This window comes from Schistocerca serialis, chromosome 6 (assembly GCF_023864345.2).
Source record: "Schistocerca serialis cubense isolate TAMUIC-IGC-003099 chromosome 6, iqSchSeri2.2, whole genome shotgun sequence".
Lineage (NCBI taxonomy): Eukaryota > Metazoa > Arthropoda > Insecta > Orthoptera > Acrididae > Schistocerca > Schistocerca serialis.
This window is the reverse complement of record NC_064643.1, coordinates 577,907,724-577,925,137: the sequence shown is the minus strand read 5'-3', so window position 1 is coordinate 577,925,137 and position 17,414 is coordinate 577,907,724. Positions and strand designations below refer to the sequence as shown.

Below are 17,414 nucleotides of genomic sequence, written 5' to 3'. Positions count from 1 at the left end.
TTTCCGCCGTTAAATACTTGGGCAAGGTGAGTGGTGAGAGGAGAAGATCACTGATGAGGTGAGGATGAGCTTGGAGGTGGCTCACCAGGCAGCCAAAACGTGCGTCATCATCCAAAATCCCTCGGGTATTATTCAGTAGATGATCCACCAATGCGAACCAAGTCTTAGGGTTGTCCTTTTGCAATGCATTTTCCGAGGTCTGCATGGAGGGGGGGGGGGGGGGGGGGGGCGCCACAAGCAGCACAAGATGTGGAGTGCAACCAATGGCATGATGTGTCCCAAATGCAGGCCGAAAGGTGAATGGATGTAACAGCCGGTGCCATTGCAACAGCAGGCAGAAGGCAGTCACAGTGCAACCACGGGGGCCTGATCCAGATACTGGCACAGGTGGAATGGCCGATGCCATTACAAAAGCGGGTGGATGGCAATCATGCTGTGACCACAGAGTGACGGTCGCAGAAACCAGCATGGTCGAGGCAACCAGTGTCGCCAAGACGGCATGCGGGGGCTGTGCTATGACATCACGCATATAAGAATGTGTGACCCCATGCACACGAACTTTCGAATAACAATTCTCTATTTTCTTTGGCACATCAGACCAAACCGAAGTGAACTGCTTAGCTGAGGTGTGAACCACAACGGCCATCACTCAGTTATCACTCACAATGTCATTAAGTGGCATGCACTGTCCACACAGCAGCTGCAGCTGCATAGTTGCACTTGACGGTGCCCATGCTGGGCTGGTTACAGTTAAGTAGCTGCCGTGCCGGCATGGCTGGGCCCAGGTAATTGTTCACTTTTCACCAAATGCACATTAGGTACACTAGCACAATTAATAGGGTGCAAGGCACTTCCAGAAACTAAGAAAAAAGGACGAGGTATTGAACGAATAGGATCATATACACATTTCTATAGTGGTGTCCCAAAAAATCAAAGAGCAAAACAGGGGATATCGATATTGATGAAAAACAAATTCAAAAAATTGTCACAAACTGGGAACCTATTGATGAAAATCTGATTAAAATTAATATTGATATTCATGGATACAAAATTACTATTATAGAAGTATATGGAATAAGTAAAGATGAACCAATTTGTAAAAAGGATGATTTCTATAATAATTTAAATGGAATCATAGAGGATATCGGGAAAACCAGGGAGATTATTATTGCAGGGGATTTTAACAGTAGAACTGGAAGTAAAATTGGAAATAAAATTATAGGACCATTTGGAGAAAATGTTATAAATGATAATGGTAATAGACTTATTGATATCTGTGAACAAAATTCATTGAAAATATTAAATGGCTTTTATCAACATAAAGAAATACATAAATACACATGGCATAAAGATACATTGAATCAAAAATCAATAATAGACTATATTATAATTAAACAGCAAACGAGGATAAAAATACATGACATAAGAGTATATAGAGGGGTAACTCTTAGCGATCATTATTTGGTAAATTCCCAATTTTTATTCCCCTTCAGAGGAAAAAGCACTGAAGAAAATCGAAATTGTCCTATAGAAAATATACTAACAGAAATCAAAATTCCTAAATATAATTTGAATAGTTTTGAGAATGAAAGCACAATATTTTTATATCAAAAGAGATTAGATGAAAAACTGGTAGAATCAGAGTTTGATAATACAGAAGATCAGTATCATTATATTGTAAATAAACTACATGAAGCCACCAAGGAAGCTTTAGGAGAAACAGAAGAAACACGTACAAACCATCCATTATACTACTGGAATGAAGAAATTAAAAAGGAAGTGAAACTAAAGAAAGAAAAATATTTAAAATGGTTAAATACCAGAAATCTTCAAGATAAAATAGAGCTTAATGCACAACAAGCGAAAATCCGGAAAAAGGTTGCAGAAGCAAAAAACAAAGTTTGGGAACAGTCATGTCAAAAAATTGAATCCTATATTGGTGGTAAAAGAAACACAGAAGCATGGAAAACTATAAAAAATTTAAGAAGGAATTCTAAAGAAACAACACATATTAAATATATTACTCATGACTCTTGGGAAAAATATTTTAAAAGTTTATTAACAGAAAACAGGGAAGAATACTTGGGAAACCCTGAATATAATGAAATGATAGATCTACAAGCAGAGAATTACATCCGTTTGGAAATAGAGACAGTAAAAACTGCAATAAAATCTTTAAAGAATGGAAGGGCTACAGGCATTGGAGGTATTCCTGCAGAATTATTAAAATTAGGAACAAAGAAATTAATGGAATTGTTAAGAAACCTTTTCGAAAGATGTTTAAATGGGGAAGATGTCCCAAATGATTTGAAAGTAGGATATATTTCAGTGATACATAAAAAAGGAGCGAAAGATGAGTGTAAAAATTATAGGGGAATAACAGTGACCAATACCTTCAGTAGATTATATGGAAGAATTATTAAATATTTGTTAGAACAAGAATACAAAGAAAAGGAGGCTGAAGAACAAGCAGGTTTTAGAGCTGTAAGATCAACAATTGATCATATCTTTTGCCTACAACAAATTATTGAAAAAAAATGGTTCGGGCACAACCTATACATTTAGTATTCATAGATATAGAAAAAGCCTATGATAGTGTGCCTTTATCCAGTTTATGGAAAGCTTTAATATCAATAGGAATAAATCCAAGAATAATTAAAGCAATTCAAAATTTATATAAAAATTCTATTTCAAAAATAAAAATTGGTAAATATCTATCACATGGATTCCAAGTCAGAAAAGGATTACGTCAAGGATGTAGCATCTCACCTACATTGTATAAAATATATACAGAAGTAACTTTACAGAACTGGAAGAAAAAATGTCATGCTATGGGAATACCAATAAATGATAGAACAATATACTCGTTACAATTTGCAGATGACCAACTGATTATACCCCAAGACTGTGAGGACATAGAGTATATGACCAGAAAATTGATTCAAGAATATAAAAAATCAGGTCTAAATGTAAACATGAATAAAACAAAGTACATGGTAATTGGTGGAGTGAATGGAGACTTAATATTAGAAGAAGGGATGGGAACAATAACAGCTACTGAGGAATATAAATATTTAGTTGTGAAAATTACAAATGATGGGAAACAGGACAAAGAAATTAGATCAAGAATAAATTCTGGAAAGACGACAATCTCTTTATTGAATGGAATTCTCTGGGACAAACACATAACAACTGATAACAAAATAAGGATTTTTAAAACAATAGTTAGGAGCATTATTACATATGGTTCAGAAGTGTGGACAACAAAATGGCAACTGAAATCAAAATTATTAGCCACAGAAATGGATTTCTGGAGACGTTCAGCAAGAATATCAAGACGAGAAAGAATAAGAAATGATGTAATCAGAGACAAGATGAAATGTAAAAATTCAATTATTGATTTCATCGAGCACAAACAACTTAAATGGTATGGACACATCAGACGAATGGAACAGGAAAGGCTACCAAAATGCATAATCGACTGGGTACCAATTGGAAGAAGAAAAAGGGGACGACCACCTGATACATGGATACAGGGAGTTCAGTCAGCAATGAGGAAGAACAACATTCCTGAAGATTTATGGACAAATAGAGAAGAGTGGAGAACAATAATTAGTGACTTACTGTAATCTAGAATAGGTGCTGGAAAAATGTACTCACATTGTAAATCCAGAATAATAATAATAAGGCACTAACACAAAAGTACACTGGTAGATCCATTGTTCCAAAGACAATGTGGACCAGCACACGAAATCTGTCAATTATGAAACAAAGCAAAAAATAATTCCTGAACATATGACGACAATGTCGGGGTCACCCTCTGGTGGTGCATGTGGATGCTGAGTTTAATGAGTCCAGCACCTCTCTTCTTTCTCTTACAGTAGGACCTTATTAGTATCATTAGTCATTACTTTCTGTCAACTTATATATATTCACATTAAGCTTTCTAAACCTGTCTGTGAAACTCTTGATGAACTCCCTCTGCCTTTTTCATACACTGTTTAATTGCTCACGGTAATATCTACAACTATTCGTCCTCATATAATGCAGTAACAAGTCTGCCCTCGAAACTTCAAATGTTCAAACATTCCATAATTCCCCACGATATATTATTTATGTTTTCACATCTCCTACCAAACATAACTTGACCATATTTGATAACTGCCCCTCCAACCAACATCCAAGCTACGTGGCTGTTAACAGTTTGTCTATAAACACATCCTCCCCTTCCTTACTTGAAAAAGGAGAAACTACTGCTAGTATTTAGGATGACTATTGATGCACTGGATGAGGATCTGTCCTCCCTTAATGCAACTAACTGCTTATGCAAGTCCATGGTGTCCACCCGTATTTGTGCCACTTAATTCAGCAAGGTCTGACCTGTCATAACAGTGGTAACCCCTCAATGCAAAACCTGTTTGTACAACAAAAGAAAAAATACAATAAATGAGCACTTATTACCAGTATCACTGTTACACTTTTTGTTACAGACCCTTGTAATCCTTATGCCTGAGTGCCAACCACACACATTTTTACATTCTCTGCATAATGCATACATCCAAAACAAATTACTGCTGATGATTGGGCACATGGAGCATTGTGCTCCAACAAGTTAAAGTGACCACACCTAGCTGGCTGCAAACTGGATGGTGGTTAGACTGCCCTCTAAATTCACTCAAATGACTGGCTGAGTACACCTTCATCAGTCAAAACTTTCATATAATTCTCAAATCCAAATGATTAGACATCGTCAACCAGTGTCATGGAAAAAGGTCAAAAAACAGGTTGCTTCCTCACACCATATTGAAATAGCGCTGCTGATCACTGTCCCACAATATTACTCATTGTTACTGGCTTTCTTCTGACATCAAATGTAATGGTGTCAGGGATGCAGACTCCACTAAATGCCAGGATAGTCATTAGTTCCCCAGAATGGCTTGCACAGGATGGTAGTTTGGATTCTATGAGTGCCACTGTGAGCACAGAATCAGAAAAACAAGATCAGCAGTAACATTCCTCATCCTGCAAGTAATTTGTACATACATTAATGGTGGCATCTCTGTGACATGCACAGTCATTGAAAGCAGCAGTAGCCACCTCAGAATAACATAAAGTGGTGTACTCGGTTCTTGGCAGTGTGAGAGCACCAGCAGGAGTGCTGCCTCAGCAGAATTGCAGTGGCTGGTCCAGCCTTGCAAATGCAAAGTCATTGTCAGGCATCCACCAGGCAACAGTATTTATGCTAGATGGCCACTGCTTCCAGCTGTCTAATAGATGCATGGGCCCACTGGTGCTGAAGATGTGATCCCTTGGAGACACCCAGAGTGCTGGATGAAGATAATCTATAGGAGGTCTCTTTTTGGTGGCATAAGTTCAAGACACTGAACCATCAAGTCTAGTAGCAGCTTGTAGACCAGTGGTTGGCTGTTGACACTGCTGGACATAGCTGAAGACATAGCTGAAGCTGCTTTGTCTATATGGGACTGACAGTTCTATGGAGAATGACATGGCACTGGCTGTAGTCCAAGACAGGAGACTGAGAGGCGCTCAGCAGAGAGCATTTGTAGTTGCTCTGTTGAACTCTGTTGTGAGAGGGCGCTACCTCCAGTGAAGTAGATGAGTGTGGCAGTGCAGTGTTGTTTGTGCCATGGCAGATGGTGACACAGCCCACTACTGTAACAGACTGGGGCCTAGCACCATGCTGCAACAGTAAGATTCTAGCACCCAACAGCAGGATTTAACAACCAGCTCGCTTGCATGCCTTGTCAGGGCAGACATTATCACAAGAAAAAGAACAAGGCTATTCTGTTCCTCAGTATCATCACTCCACTGTAATGGTACGTAGGGCTATACCACCTACCCTAAAGCAGATATTCTCAGTGTTGTTTTAGGTAATTGTGGATTCCATTACGGTTGTAATGAGGTGGTAAAAGTGATAGGAGTGGAGAATCCTTTTTTGAGTGGTCCCAGGCAGATTTCAATATCCTTGTGTCTATTGCTTGAAGTCCCACATGTCAGGATATTTTGTACAGGTGTCGTTGAGTGCTTGTGAGTAATGTTCAGCTGCATGTTTATTCTTCGACTTGTGTCACACATCCGAGAGACAATTACTCTGAATTACTAGCTCCCATGCAGTCTCCTTAAATTCTGGTGTGATACACATATTGCTTTGATTATCAATATGATACTTATGCATACTAACTTAATGTGCAGACACAGCTCCTCAACAATATAGTCTGTTTTTACCGGGAAAGTTTGATACTTACTTTCTAGCCAACCAAGCTCTTCCCCAGCCTATAATTTCATTCAAAGTATGTGAATGTGTCACCAGAAGGAGTGCAATGACAGAGCTTGTGCAGTGAAAGCAAGGCAGGTGAGTTTTGCAGGTTGCAGCATCACTGAACTCATTGACTCTCTAAACCAAACAAGTGGATATGAGTTGGAGCATGATTGTGTCTGCTTGTAGCTCAGCTAGCTACCACTGGTGAGAGTTCTTTTTCATAGATATGTTGTATTTTGTACTTTTCACCTAACTGATGGAAACCATTGCAAAATTAGGAGATAGGTGAATAAGTTACATCAGCATCTTCAATAATGTGGGCACTGCGGAGCTGTTAATTTATTTAACAACTACACTAGAAATAATGTCAGAAAGATGTGGCACCTATCATTGGATGTGCTATAGTTGCATGAAATGTAGAGGATAATGCAACAAGAGGAGTCAGATATCCACTTTTTTGTGCCTTTAGTTTTGGTGACCTATCAAGTTGCTTGTTTTTGTCTCTATCGTTCAGAATCTGCTGCCAGATAACACAACTCAACATCTGCATTCTCTGCCCTACTACAACTATTAATGCTCTCCAGTGATCCCCTACAAGTGATCAACATCATTCCTCTGGATGAGCAGGTGTTGAGGTGAAATATTAATCAAGATTAGAGGAGACGTCCTATCAACGAGAGGTCATTAGAGACACGTGAAATTCTGTAAAGTTGCGGTTACACCATCCAACACAATATCTGAGAGCTATAGTAGCAATTAAAAAAATATTTTTGGTAACACTGAAACTGGAGACATCATTAGTGTTTTATGATGAAAGTTGGCTGATTGACGTGGTTAAAAATTGTAAAACTGCCACAACAAGATAATGTTACAAGAAATTTACTATAATAGTCAAAATATTCTTATCTTACATTTTATTAACTTTGTAAATTGATCATAGTCATAGTGGAAATACATCGTTTCTGAACAAATAGTAGTGGTTTGTAGGGCCATAGATTGTAAAAATGATTACAACAAAAACTTTTTGTCTAAAAAAATTGACAATAATCAGTTAACAGTTTTCAGAACTACAATGCTTGACATGTGGTTCTCATCCCAAATATTTTAATCAAGTGATATATTAAATACTAATGCCATTGTCAATAAATGTTAACCCAAAATTTGTTTGCAGGCCTGTGTTACCTGATGTTACACCTGGTTTCATGAGTAAGCTGCTACCATCTGAGGCACCATATGAACCAGACACATGGCAAGATGTCATACATGATGTAGAGCATGTCATTATGCCTGGAGTAAGTCAGTCAATTGACTAGCATTCAATAATTCTTATGTCTCGTTTACTAATCCTCTGGGATGTTGTATGTAGATGGCAACTACTTTTATCCTAAAATATTTCTGAGTAATATGACATTTAGCTATGATGGATATCAATGCTGCATAAATTGCAAGAACCTAAAATCATTAAAATTATTTGTTTATATGTAGTTGATAATTTAATATTTGTAAAAGTTTACATTCAGTGCATTTGCATCTGTAATAAAATTAGCTTATAATTTTTTTCCACAAATGTTCTGGGTGGACTTGCTGGTAGTTTGTATCTATTACATGTTCTAACTTTCTTCATATATAAATCACTGAATGATTGGAATTTAAAATAAATTGCCCTACTAATGTTGTCATCATGGAGTTTAAATCTATTTGCTTAACTGAGTTTATTCATTTCATGCTAAATAATGCTCATAATTTCCTCTGCTTTGTTTCTTCTTGATAGTAAGTGGTTTTTGCTGTTTTGATAACAAAGTGAAAGAGTTTGCAATATTGACAGGAGATAGCTCTGTGTATTAAATAAAGTTCTCTCTTCATGGCACAAGATAATTTGATCCCAAATTTTAGTCACCTTCTGTCTCAGCTTTCACTGTAACTGTAACTGACTGGATTTATAATGTTGTAAGAATATTTTCAAGAAAGATTCAATTTTTTCAACTACTGTGTACCAGTTGTTAACATCTTCTCATTGTCTGTTGAGCAACATCCATCTCTGTAAGATGCCTGAGGTAGAATTTATGATCTTCACCTTAACTTGATTGTAAGGTGATGTCATTTTGCTGTTGTGTGATGTCCTTGTATTGTAGTTGTGCCTGTTACAATTCGGACAAACCATAGCTGGTCATCAGTAACTGTAGATGCCCTCAATTAGCACTGTGCAAGATGCGATCAATAATAAAAACACCATATATAATCCTTCGTAGTTATTTGTACCAAGTCATAATTAATACTCTCTCTCTAATTGCTCAATGAAGTTGAAAAAAGTTCCTGTTAGTGCCTGTACACTGTTAGAATTGTTGCTTTGTTTCTTTCCAAGTCTATTACTGAAGCACAGCACCCAGAGAACTATTCAATGCAGTACTCATTTAGGTCTATGACCTGGAACTTAAGTCCATTTTTTGAGCATACAGACACTCTCCCTGTCCCCATATTGTGCTTCAGGTGAAAAAGCTTTCAAAGACCTTCCATCTAACATAAACCAAGAAGTTTATAATCTCTATCAATTTGAACAAACATTTTTTTTTTAAAAATCATCTCATTTGTCATTCCTTCTACAAATTACTGACTGTTACTACAGCTACAGCTAAATATTTTGTTTAAAAATACAAATGTATTTGAGTTAATATCAGGATAACAATCAAATATCAATTGCAACTATTTAATATATCTGCAGGAGGAGCACTTCTTTTCCAAAGGAGTGGTCTTCCTGATAATTTTCTATGTTATATTTAGCTCTCACAAACAATATAGCGATAGCTTGCTCTTACTACACTGTGTCCAAATGTTACTTCTCTTTGGTTAGTGTTTATGTAGACTCATTCTATGCAGCTGGAGGTTCTCACTTACGGGCTCTACAGGAAATGATTAATAAATGAATAAGGCAAGCCATGTATTAAGCTTTCCGTGGTCACATTACTGTGAAGAAGGGCATTTCCTCAGGAGACAGTGGTTTTCACACTTGGATGTAACTGTACTTCCACCTCCTTCAGTTGTGTCACACACAGAACATCACATTAGCAAGGCATGCCACTAAACTTGGACAAACCTGTGGTTTACAAAGAACACTCCTTAGTATCTTCATTCAAAACATGACACATTAAAAAACATAATCATTTTCCAAAATCAATATGGTGAAATGAAAGAGCAGATGCAATATTGATGGGAACTGAATGGACACATTACAGATGGTCAAAGCTTCTACCATTTTATAGTAGCACAAGTAGTTGAGGAAGGGAGAAGGTTTAGGGTTCAACATTGTACATATGAACAGTTCATTAGATACAGAACTCAAGCTCCAACTGGATAAAGCTTGGAAAGGGAAGCACCAAAGTTCTTCTCCAAGAAACCATCCCAGCATTTCTTAATTATTTTTCGAAAATCACTTCTGTTTTGCTTGGTTGTGCTGAAACAATCTGCTGCATTTCCAAGGATATAGGGTGCTTCATGAAAGTCTGATATTTGTTTCATGCCACCTTCATGGTGTTGCAATTTTAATGATGAAAGTTTCCCTATGGTCAAAAAATGTATGTTACCGTGTTACTGCATCTCCATGATAGGCTGTAATGCATTTCAAAAGTTTTTATCTTCTGTCTGTTATCTGAAACCTTCAATGACAGTTTCAGCGTGGACATACACTCCTTTTTATATTGTATAATGTCTTTGATGTGTTCCATTGTCATTATTATTTCTATAAAAATCATTGAAAGCTTAAAATTGTATTATTTTAGCACAATTTAATATTGTTGTACGTCAGTGTGTGTTTGTACTTACAGGTTACACATTGGCAGTCTCCAAGTTTCCATGCATTTTATCCAACAGCAGTTTCCTACCCTGCAATTGTGGGAGAGATTCTGAGTGCTGCAATTTCTGGTGTTGGATTTAGCTGGGTAATAGATTTGTCATGTTATTTGTCTATGTTTGTCATACTTATAGACATAGAAAGCCACATGTGAAATATAATGCCAGTTTGTACATCTAACAAAAAGTTGTATACATAAATAGAATGTGTTTAAAATCTGTTAATGTTACATTGTGATTTTGCAGATTGCAAATCCAGCTAGCACTGAACTTGAGGTAATTGTCATAGACTGGCTAGGAAAAATGTTGGGTTTGCCATCAGAATTTCTACCATCATCTGATGGGCCAGGAGGTGGTGTCATACAGGTAGTAAATTGTTGCCTCTTTCTACATTAGATTATATTACTAACAATAATGACAGATTACGATTCCAATGAAACTATGGTTTATGAGAAAAGTTTCTTTAAATAACATGTAACTTAATTTTCATTATACAACCAACATCAATCAGTCACACAGTGTAAAATTGGCTCCTACTACCACATTTTCTAGATACAATCCAAAGCAATAACATACACTATGTGATCAAAAGTATCCGGACACCCCCAAAAACATAATTTTTCATATTAGGTGCATTGTGCATTGTGCTGCCACCTACTGCCAGGCACCGGTACTCCATATCAGCAACCTCAGTAGTCATTAGACATTATGAGAGAGCAGAATGGGGTGCTCCGCAGAACTCACAGACTTCGAACGTGGTCAGGGGATAGGGTGTCATATGTCTGTACAGGAGATCTCCACACTCCTAAACATCCCTAGGTCCACTGTTCCTGATGTGATAGTGAGTGGAAACATGAAGGGACATGTACAGCACAAAAGCATACAGGCCAACCCTGTCCATTGACTGACAGAAACCGGTGACAGTTGAAGATGGTCATAATGTGTAATTGGCAGACATCTATCCAAACCAACACACAGGAATTCCATACTGCATCAGGATCCACTGCAAGTACTATGACAGTTAGTTGGGAGGTGAGAAAACTAGGATTTCATGGTCGAGCAGTTGCTCATAAGCCACACATCACACCAGTAAATGCTAAACAATGCCTCGACTGGTGTAAGGAGCATAAACATTGGACGATTGAACAGTGGAAAAATATTCTGTGCAGTGATGAATCACGGAACACAATGTGGTGATCCGATGGCAGGGTGTGGACATGGTGAATGCCCAGTGTGTGTAGTGCCAACAGTAAAATTTGGAGGTGGTGGCCCTATGGTGTGGTCATATTTTTCATGGAGGGGGCTTGCAGCCCTTGCTGTTTTGCATAGCACTATCACAGCACGGGCCTACACTGATGTTCTAAGCACCTTCTTGCTTCCCACTGTTGAAGAGCAATTCAGGGATGGCGATTGCATCTTTCAACACAATCAAGCATCTGTTCATAATGCACGGTCTGTGGCAGAGTGGTTACATCCCTGTAATGGACTGGCCTGCACAGAGCCCTCGCCTGAGCCCTATAGAAAACCTTTGGGATGTTTTGGAATGCTGACTTCATGCCAGGCCTCATTGACTGACATCGATACCTCTCCTCAGTGTAGCACTCTGTGAAGAATGGTCTGCCATTCCCCAAAATACCTTCCAGCACCTGATTGAACATATGCCTGTGAGAGTGGAAGCTGTCATAAAGGCTATGGGTGGGCCAACACCATGCTGAATTCCAACATTACCAATGGAGGGTGCTACAGACTTGTAAGTCATTTTCAGCCAGGTGTCGGGAGACTTTTGATCACATAGTGTACCTCTTGGACACATAATCTGTATGAGTTATGTCTCGTAAGATCTGAAGTATAACAAAGTGTCATGTGCACACTCCAAGAAAATTATTGCTTTTAATTCAGATGTCAGATTTCATAGAATTATTGTTAGAGGTAATCACTGAATAATATGAAGCTCTCATAATGTATGAAGTACCTACATTCATACATTTCTCTCTTTTATTTATCTATTCTCTATCCTTTCTCGTCCCTCACTCTTATCTGCCATTTTTGCTGCTATGTCCCTTGTGGTTTTTTCCCTTTGCCTACACAGTGTTCATTTCTCCTCCAATTTGCCAAATGATGGGTTTAAAAACATCCTCCTTGTCTTTGCACTTCTCTGCATATGTTCATATTGAACCATATCACACACACTATATTGTTACTCATTGCCCCTCTTTTTCTGTTCTTGTTTACATTGTAGTAAGGACAGTCATGGCTGTTACAAATAAACAGCAATAAATTTAAGGATTAATTCAGTTTTCCAACAATTTTGTGTATGTGCTACATCATACTTTCGAAAGCTTTAAGAGAATTTGTGACATGAGCTACAATAATATTTATGCACAGTATTTACTCATTACCTGTGATTTATTATATGAAATTAAAGATTAGTGCTTTTATGATGTTGTTGTTTCATCTAGGATTTAGGGTTATAGTTCAATTACAGTGGGGAAATGGCATCTGAACAACATACTGAATGATTTCAGTATCAACTCCCATACCAAAAAATTGTATGAGAGGTGATAGTTCTGTTCAATAGTTAGCACAATCTTGAAACAAAAACATCAATTTCTATTAATAATAACATAAAGTATACAATAATCAACATGTAGAATATTGCAGTGAATTTTATAATTTTGTAGTAGGACCACTCCTTCAACAGCACACTGTGACAAATGATGACTGAAAAATAATAGATTCTGCAATAAGATCACAATACCATGTACTCTGGTTGTAGTCTGAGTTACAGACTAACTACATATCAGCCTTGCATAGACTTGAGCTCACTTTAGGCCCTGGAATAAGTCTCAAAAGTGCTGCTTGGAAAAAAACGTGTGATGAGTATTTTATACAGTCCTTAATATTGTCTAACAAAATTCTTTTGTGCTTTACAAAAGTAAACAATTATATGCTTGTATACCAATATATATCAATAATATCATATTCTAGGGTTCTGCGAGTGAGGCTACACTGATTGGTCTGCTGGCGGCAAGAGAGACTGCAGTGCGTAAAGCTAAAGCGCTCAACCCACACTTAAATGAAGCTGAATTAAGAGGAAAATTCGTTGCTTACAGCTCTAGTAAGCCCCTTCTTCTCATAATTACTTTAATAAGTTGACACTATATAATTATTAAGCTACAGCTACATATTAAACTTCCTTTCAATTATTTTAATTTCATTTTATTTAAACTGTTTTGCTTTAATTCAGCACATGACATGCCTGTATGTGTGTGATCAAAGAACACCGTGCAATAATTAAATACAATTGGGGTATCTTTTATGACTTTTCATCTCTGGCTTTCATTACTCTGAGTGGAAGCTAATTTCCTAGTTCACTAAGGCAAATGCCAGGATGAATCCTTAATCAAGGCCACGGCCGACCACCTGACCTGTCCCCATAGGCTGTCTGTTCTATCCTCATAAAGCATGTTATGTATGCTGTGTGTTGTATATTCTGACCTATTGATTTGCATTGTATTATCATGACAAATCCTATATCATTCTGATAGGAACCTTGGATGGCTAAAGACAAATAAAAATTAGCATTGTTGTAGAGTAGGTCCCAAGTTCTTCCATCTACTTAAATGGAACATATAGTCCTTCATTAGTTGTTGTTTATTCTCTTCCATGTTTCTGCTTCATATTTTAATAAAATTTTGCATCTACTTAAATGGAATATACAGGGTGTTACAAAAAGGTCGGCCAAACTTTCAGGAAACATTCCTCACACGCAAAGAAAGAAAATATGTTATGTGGACATGTGTCCAGAAACGCTTACTTTCCATGTTAGAGATCATTTTAATACTTCTCTTCACATCATATTAATCATGGAGTGGAAACACACAGCAACAGAATGTACCAGTGTGACCTCAAGCACTTTGTTACAGGAAATGTTCAAAATGTCCTCCGTTAGCGAGGACACATGCATCCACCCTCCATTGCATGGAATCCCTGATGCACTGATGCAGCCCTGGAGAATGGCGTATTGTATCACAGCCGTCCACAATACGAGACAAAGAGCCTCTACATTTGGTACCGGGGTTGCGTAGGCAAGAGCTTTCAAATGCCCCCATAAATGAAAGTCAAGAGGGTTGAGGTCAGGAGAGCATGGAGGCCATGGAATTGGACCGCCTCTACCAATCCATCAGTCACCGAATCTGTTGTTGAGAAGCGTATGAACACTTCGACTGAAATGTGCAGGAGCTCCATTGTGCATGAACCACATGTAGTGTCGTACTTGTAAAGGCACATGTTCTAGCAGCACAGGTAGAGTATCCTGTATGAAATCATGATAACGTGCTCCATTGAGCGTAGGTGGAAGAACATGGGGCCCAATCAAGACATCACCAACAATGCCTGCCCAAACCATCACAGAAAATCTGTGTTGATGATGTGATGCACAATTGCGTGTGGATTGTCGTCAGCCCACTCATGGTGATTGTGAAAATTTACAATTTGATCATCCGTAAAGAGAACATTTGGGCTGAAATGAGGATTGACACATTGTTGGATGAACCATTCGCAGAAGTGTACCCGTGGAGGCCAATCAGCTGCTGATAGTGCCTGAACACGCTGTACATGGAACAGAAACAACTGGTTCTCCCGTAGCACTCTCCATACAGTGACGTGGTCAACGTTACCTTGTACAGCAGCAACTTCTCTGATGCTGACATTATGGTTATCGTCAACTGCACGAAGAATTGCCTCATCCATTGCAGGTGTCCTCGTCATTCTAGGTCTTCCCCAGTCACGAGTCATAGGCTGGAATGTTCCGTGCTCCCTAAGATGCCGATCAATTGCTTCAAACATCTTCCTGTCGGGACACATTCGTTCTGGAAATCTGTCTCGATAGAAACATACCGCGCCATGGCTATTGCCTCGTGCTAATCCATACATCAAATGGGCATCTGCCAACTCCGCATTTGTAAACATTGCACTGACTGCAAAACCATGTTCGTGATGAACACTAACCTGTTGATGCTACGTACTGATGTGATCGATGCTAGTACCGTAGAGCAATGAGTTGCATGTCAACACAAGCACCGAAGTCAACATTACCTTCCTTCAATTGGGCCAACTGGCGGTGAATCGAGGAAGTACAGTACATATTGACAAAACTAAAATGAGCTCTAACATGGAAATTAAGCATTTCTGGACACATGTCCACATAACATCTTTTCTTTATTTGTGTGTGAGGAATGTTTCCTGAAAGTTTGGCCATACCTTTTTGTAACACCCTGTATAGTCAATTTTGAGGACATCATACCATGACAAGACAAAGAATAACTCTCAAATCAGATCTCATAATGTTCACATTACCTAACTGGTACTCACAGAAACTGTCACTGGCACTTCTGTATATGTGTTAGGTTTTGCCACCAGAAGCTTCTTAAAAATTACAATTTTTTAATTACAATAGTTTTATAATCCGCACACAGAGCTAAATAAAAGAACACATTTGCACAGAAAAATTAGACAACTTGAACAGTAGTAATAGGTTTTCTGGGTTAGAACACCTAGAATATGTAAATTTTAAATATCAGTTACTTTTGAACAAATGAGTTTTTTGAAAAAATGAACTTTTGTTTGCAAGCAAACAATAACTTTCAAATTAGGTATGTGGCAGCTAGTTTTAATAATTAATTACATTGTGTAAATATATTGTAATATGACTTGTTAACATTACCACTCATTGGGAATTTTCTTTGAATGAAATGTTTTGAATCAAATAAACTGTAAAATTATAATCAGCAAGATGAAAACAAAGGGCTCAGTTATAAATTTCTACATAAAATTGTGTGAAGCAAATGTTTTAAAATTCTTAAAAAAGTATGTCCCTGATGACATATTTAGCAGAATATATCAAATAAAACCCAGTATTAATTGCATGAACAATTACCATCCTCCCTTTAATTGTGTTCGCTTATTCTAAAAGAAATGAGAGGATGAAGAAATTCGCATGCGAAATACTAACTTTATTGTGCAAAATCATAACTGAAAGGAATGCTTGTATTAATTTCTGATGGTTTCAAATAAAGTTTTCACTTGATCAGTCTGAAGATATCATGTAATTCTGCCGTAAACTCATACCAAAAGGTATACCTGCACATTAAACCCAGTACTGAATACTTCATATACAAAATTTTGTCTTTTCCCTCATGTTCTAGAACAATTAACCAAAAACCACTACTGAGTAACTCAAGACGACTTTAGTGAAGTAGTCTGCAGTAGCTGCTTGTATTAGCTGATGTGTAACATGACTTGTTTGACATAACCCTAAGGCTTTTCTTGAAGATGGCTCTTGCAGAAGATTGTGAATGAATGATTGAAAAGTCTATTACCTGACCCCTTACCACTTTTGAGGTACATACGTGTTCTGTCAGATACACTATGTGAGGAAAAGTATCCAGCCACCCCCAAAAACATACGTTTTTCATATTAGGTGCATTGTACTCTCACCTACTGCCAGGTACTCCGTATCAGCAACCTCAGTAGTCATTAGACATCATGAGAGAGAAGTAATGGGGCGCTCTGTGGAAGTCACAGACTTCGAACGTGGTCAGGTGATTGGATGTCACTTGTGTCCTATTTCTACACTCCTAAACATCCCTAGGTCCACTGTTTCCAAAGTGATAGTGAAGTGAAAACGTGAAGAGACATGTACAGCACAAAAGGCCGACCTTGTCTGTTGACTGACAGAGACCGGTGACAGTTGAAGATGGGCATAATGTGTAATTGGCAGACATCTATCCAAACCAACACACAGGAATTCCATACTGCATCAGGATCCACTGCAAGTACTATGACAGTTAGGTGGAAGGTGAGAAAACTTGGATTTCATGGTTGAGCAGTTGCTCATAAGCCACACATCACACCAGTAAATGCTAAATGATGCCTCGACTGGTGTAAGGAGCATAAACATTGGACGATTGAACAGTGGAAAAATATTCTGTGCAGTGATGAATCACAGAACACAATGTGATGATCCGATGGCAGGGAGTTGGTATGGTGAATGCCCAGTGAATGTCATCTGCCAGTGTGTGTAGTGCCAACAGTAAAATTTGGAGATGGTGGTGTTATGGTGTGGTCATATTTTTCATGGAGGGGGCTTGCACCCCTTGCTGTTTTGCATAGCACTATCACAGCCCAGGCCTACACTGATGTTGTAAGCACCTTCTTGCTTCCAATTGTTGAAGAGGAACTCGGGGATGGCAATTGCATCTTTCAGCACAATCAAGCACCTGTTCATAAT

The 17,414-nt window shown here is 38.0% G+C and overlaps 1 protein-coding gene across 1 annotated transcript in view; it reads left to right on the top strand.

Annotated features, from left to right (window-relative positions):
* LOC126485131 (aromatic-L-amino-acid decarboxylase-like) overlaps positions 1 to 17,414 on the top strand; it is a 179,549-nt gene that overhangs the window by 67,075 nt on the left and 95,060 nt on the right. Inside the window, exons 3-6 of the mRNA XM_050108775.1 lie at positions 7,452 to 7,572; positions 10,099 to 10,212; positions 10,370 to 10,489; positions 13,112 to 13,241. Coding sequence (XP_049964732.1) covers positions 7,452 to 7,572; positions 10,099 to 10,212; positions 10,370 to 10,489; positions 13,112 to 13,241 — 485 coding nt within the window. The remainder of the gene's footprint in view (positions 1 to 7,451; positions 7,573 to 10,098; positions 10,213 to 10,369; positions 10,490 to 13,111; positions 13,242 to 17,414) is intronic.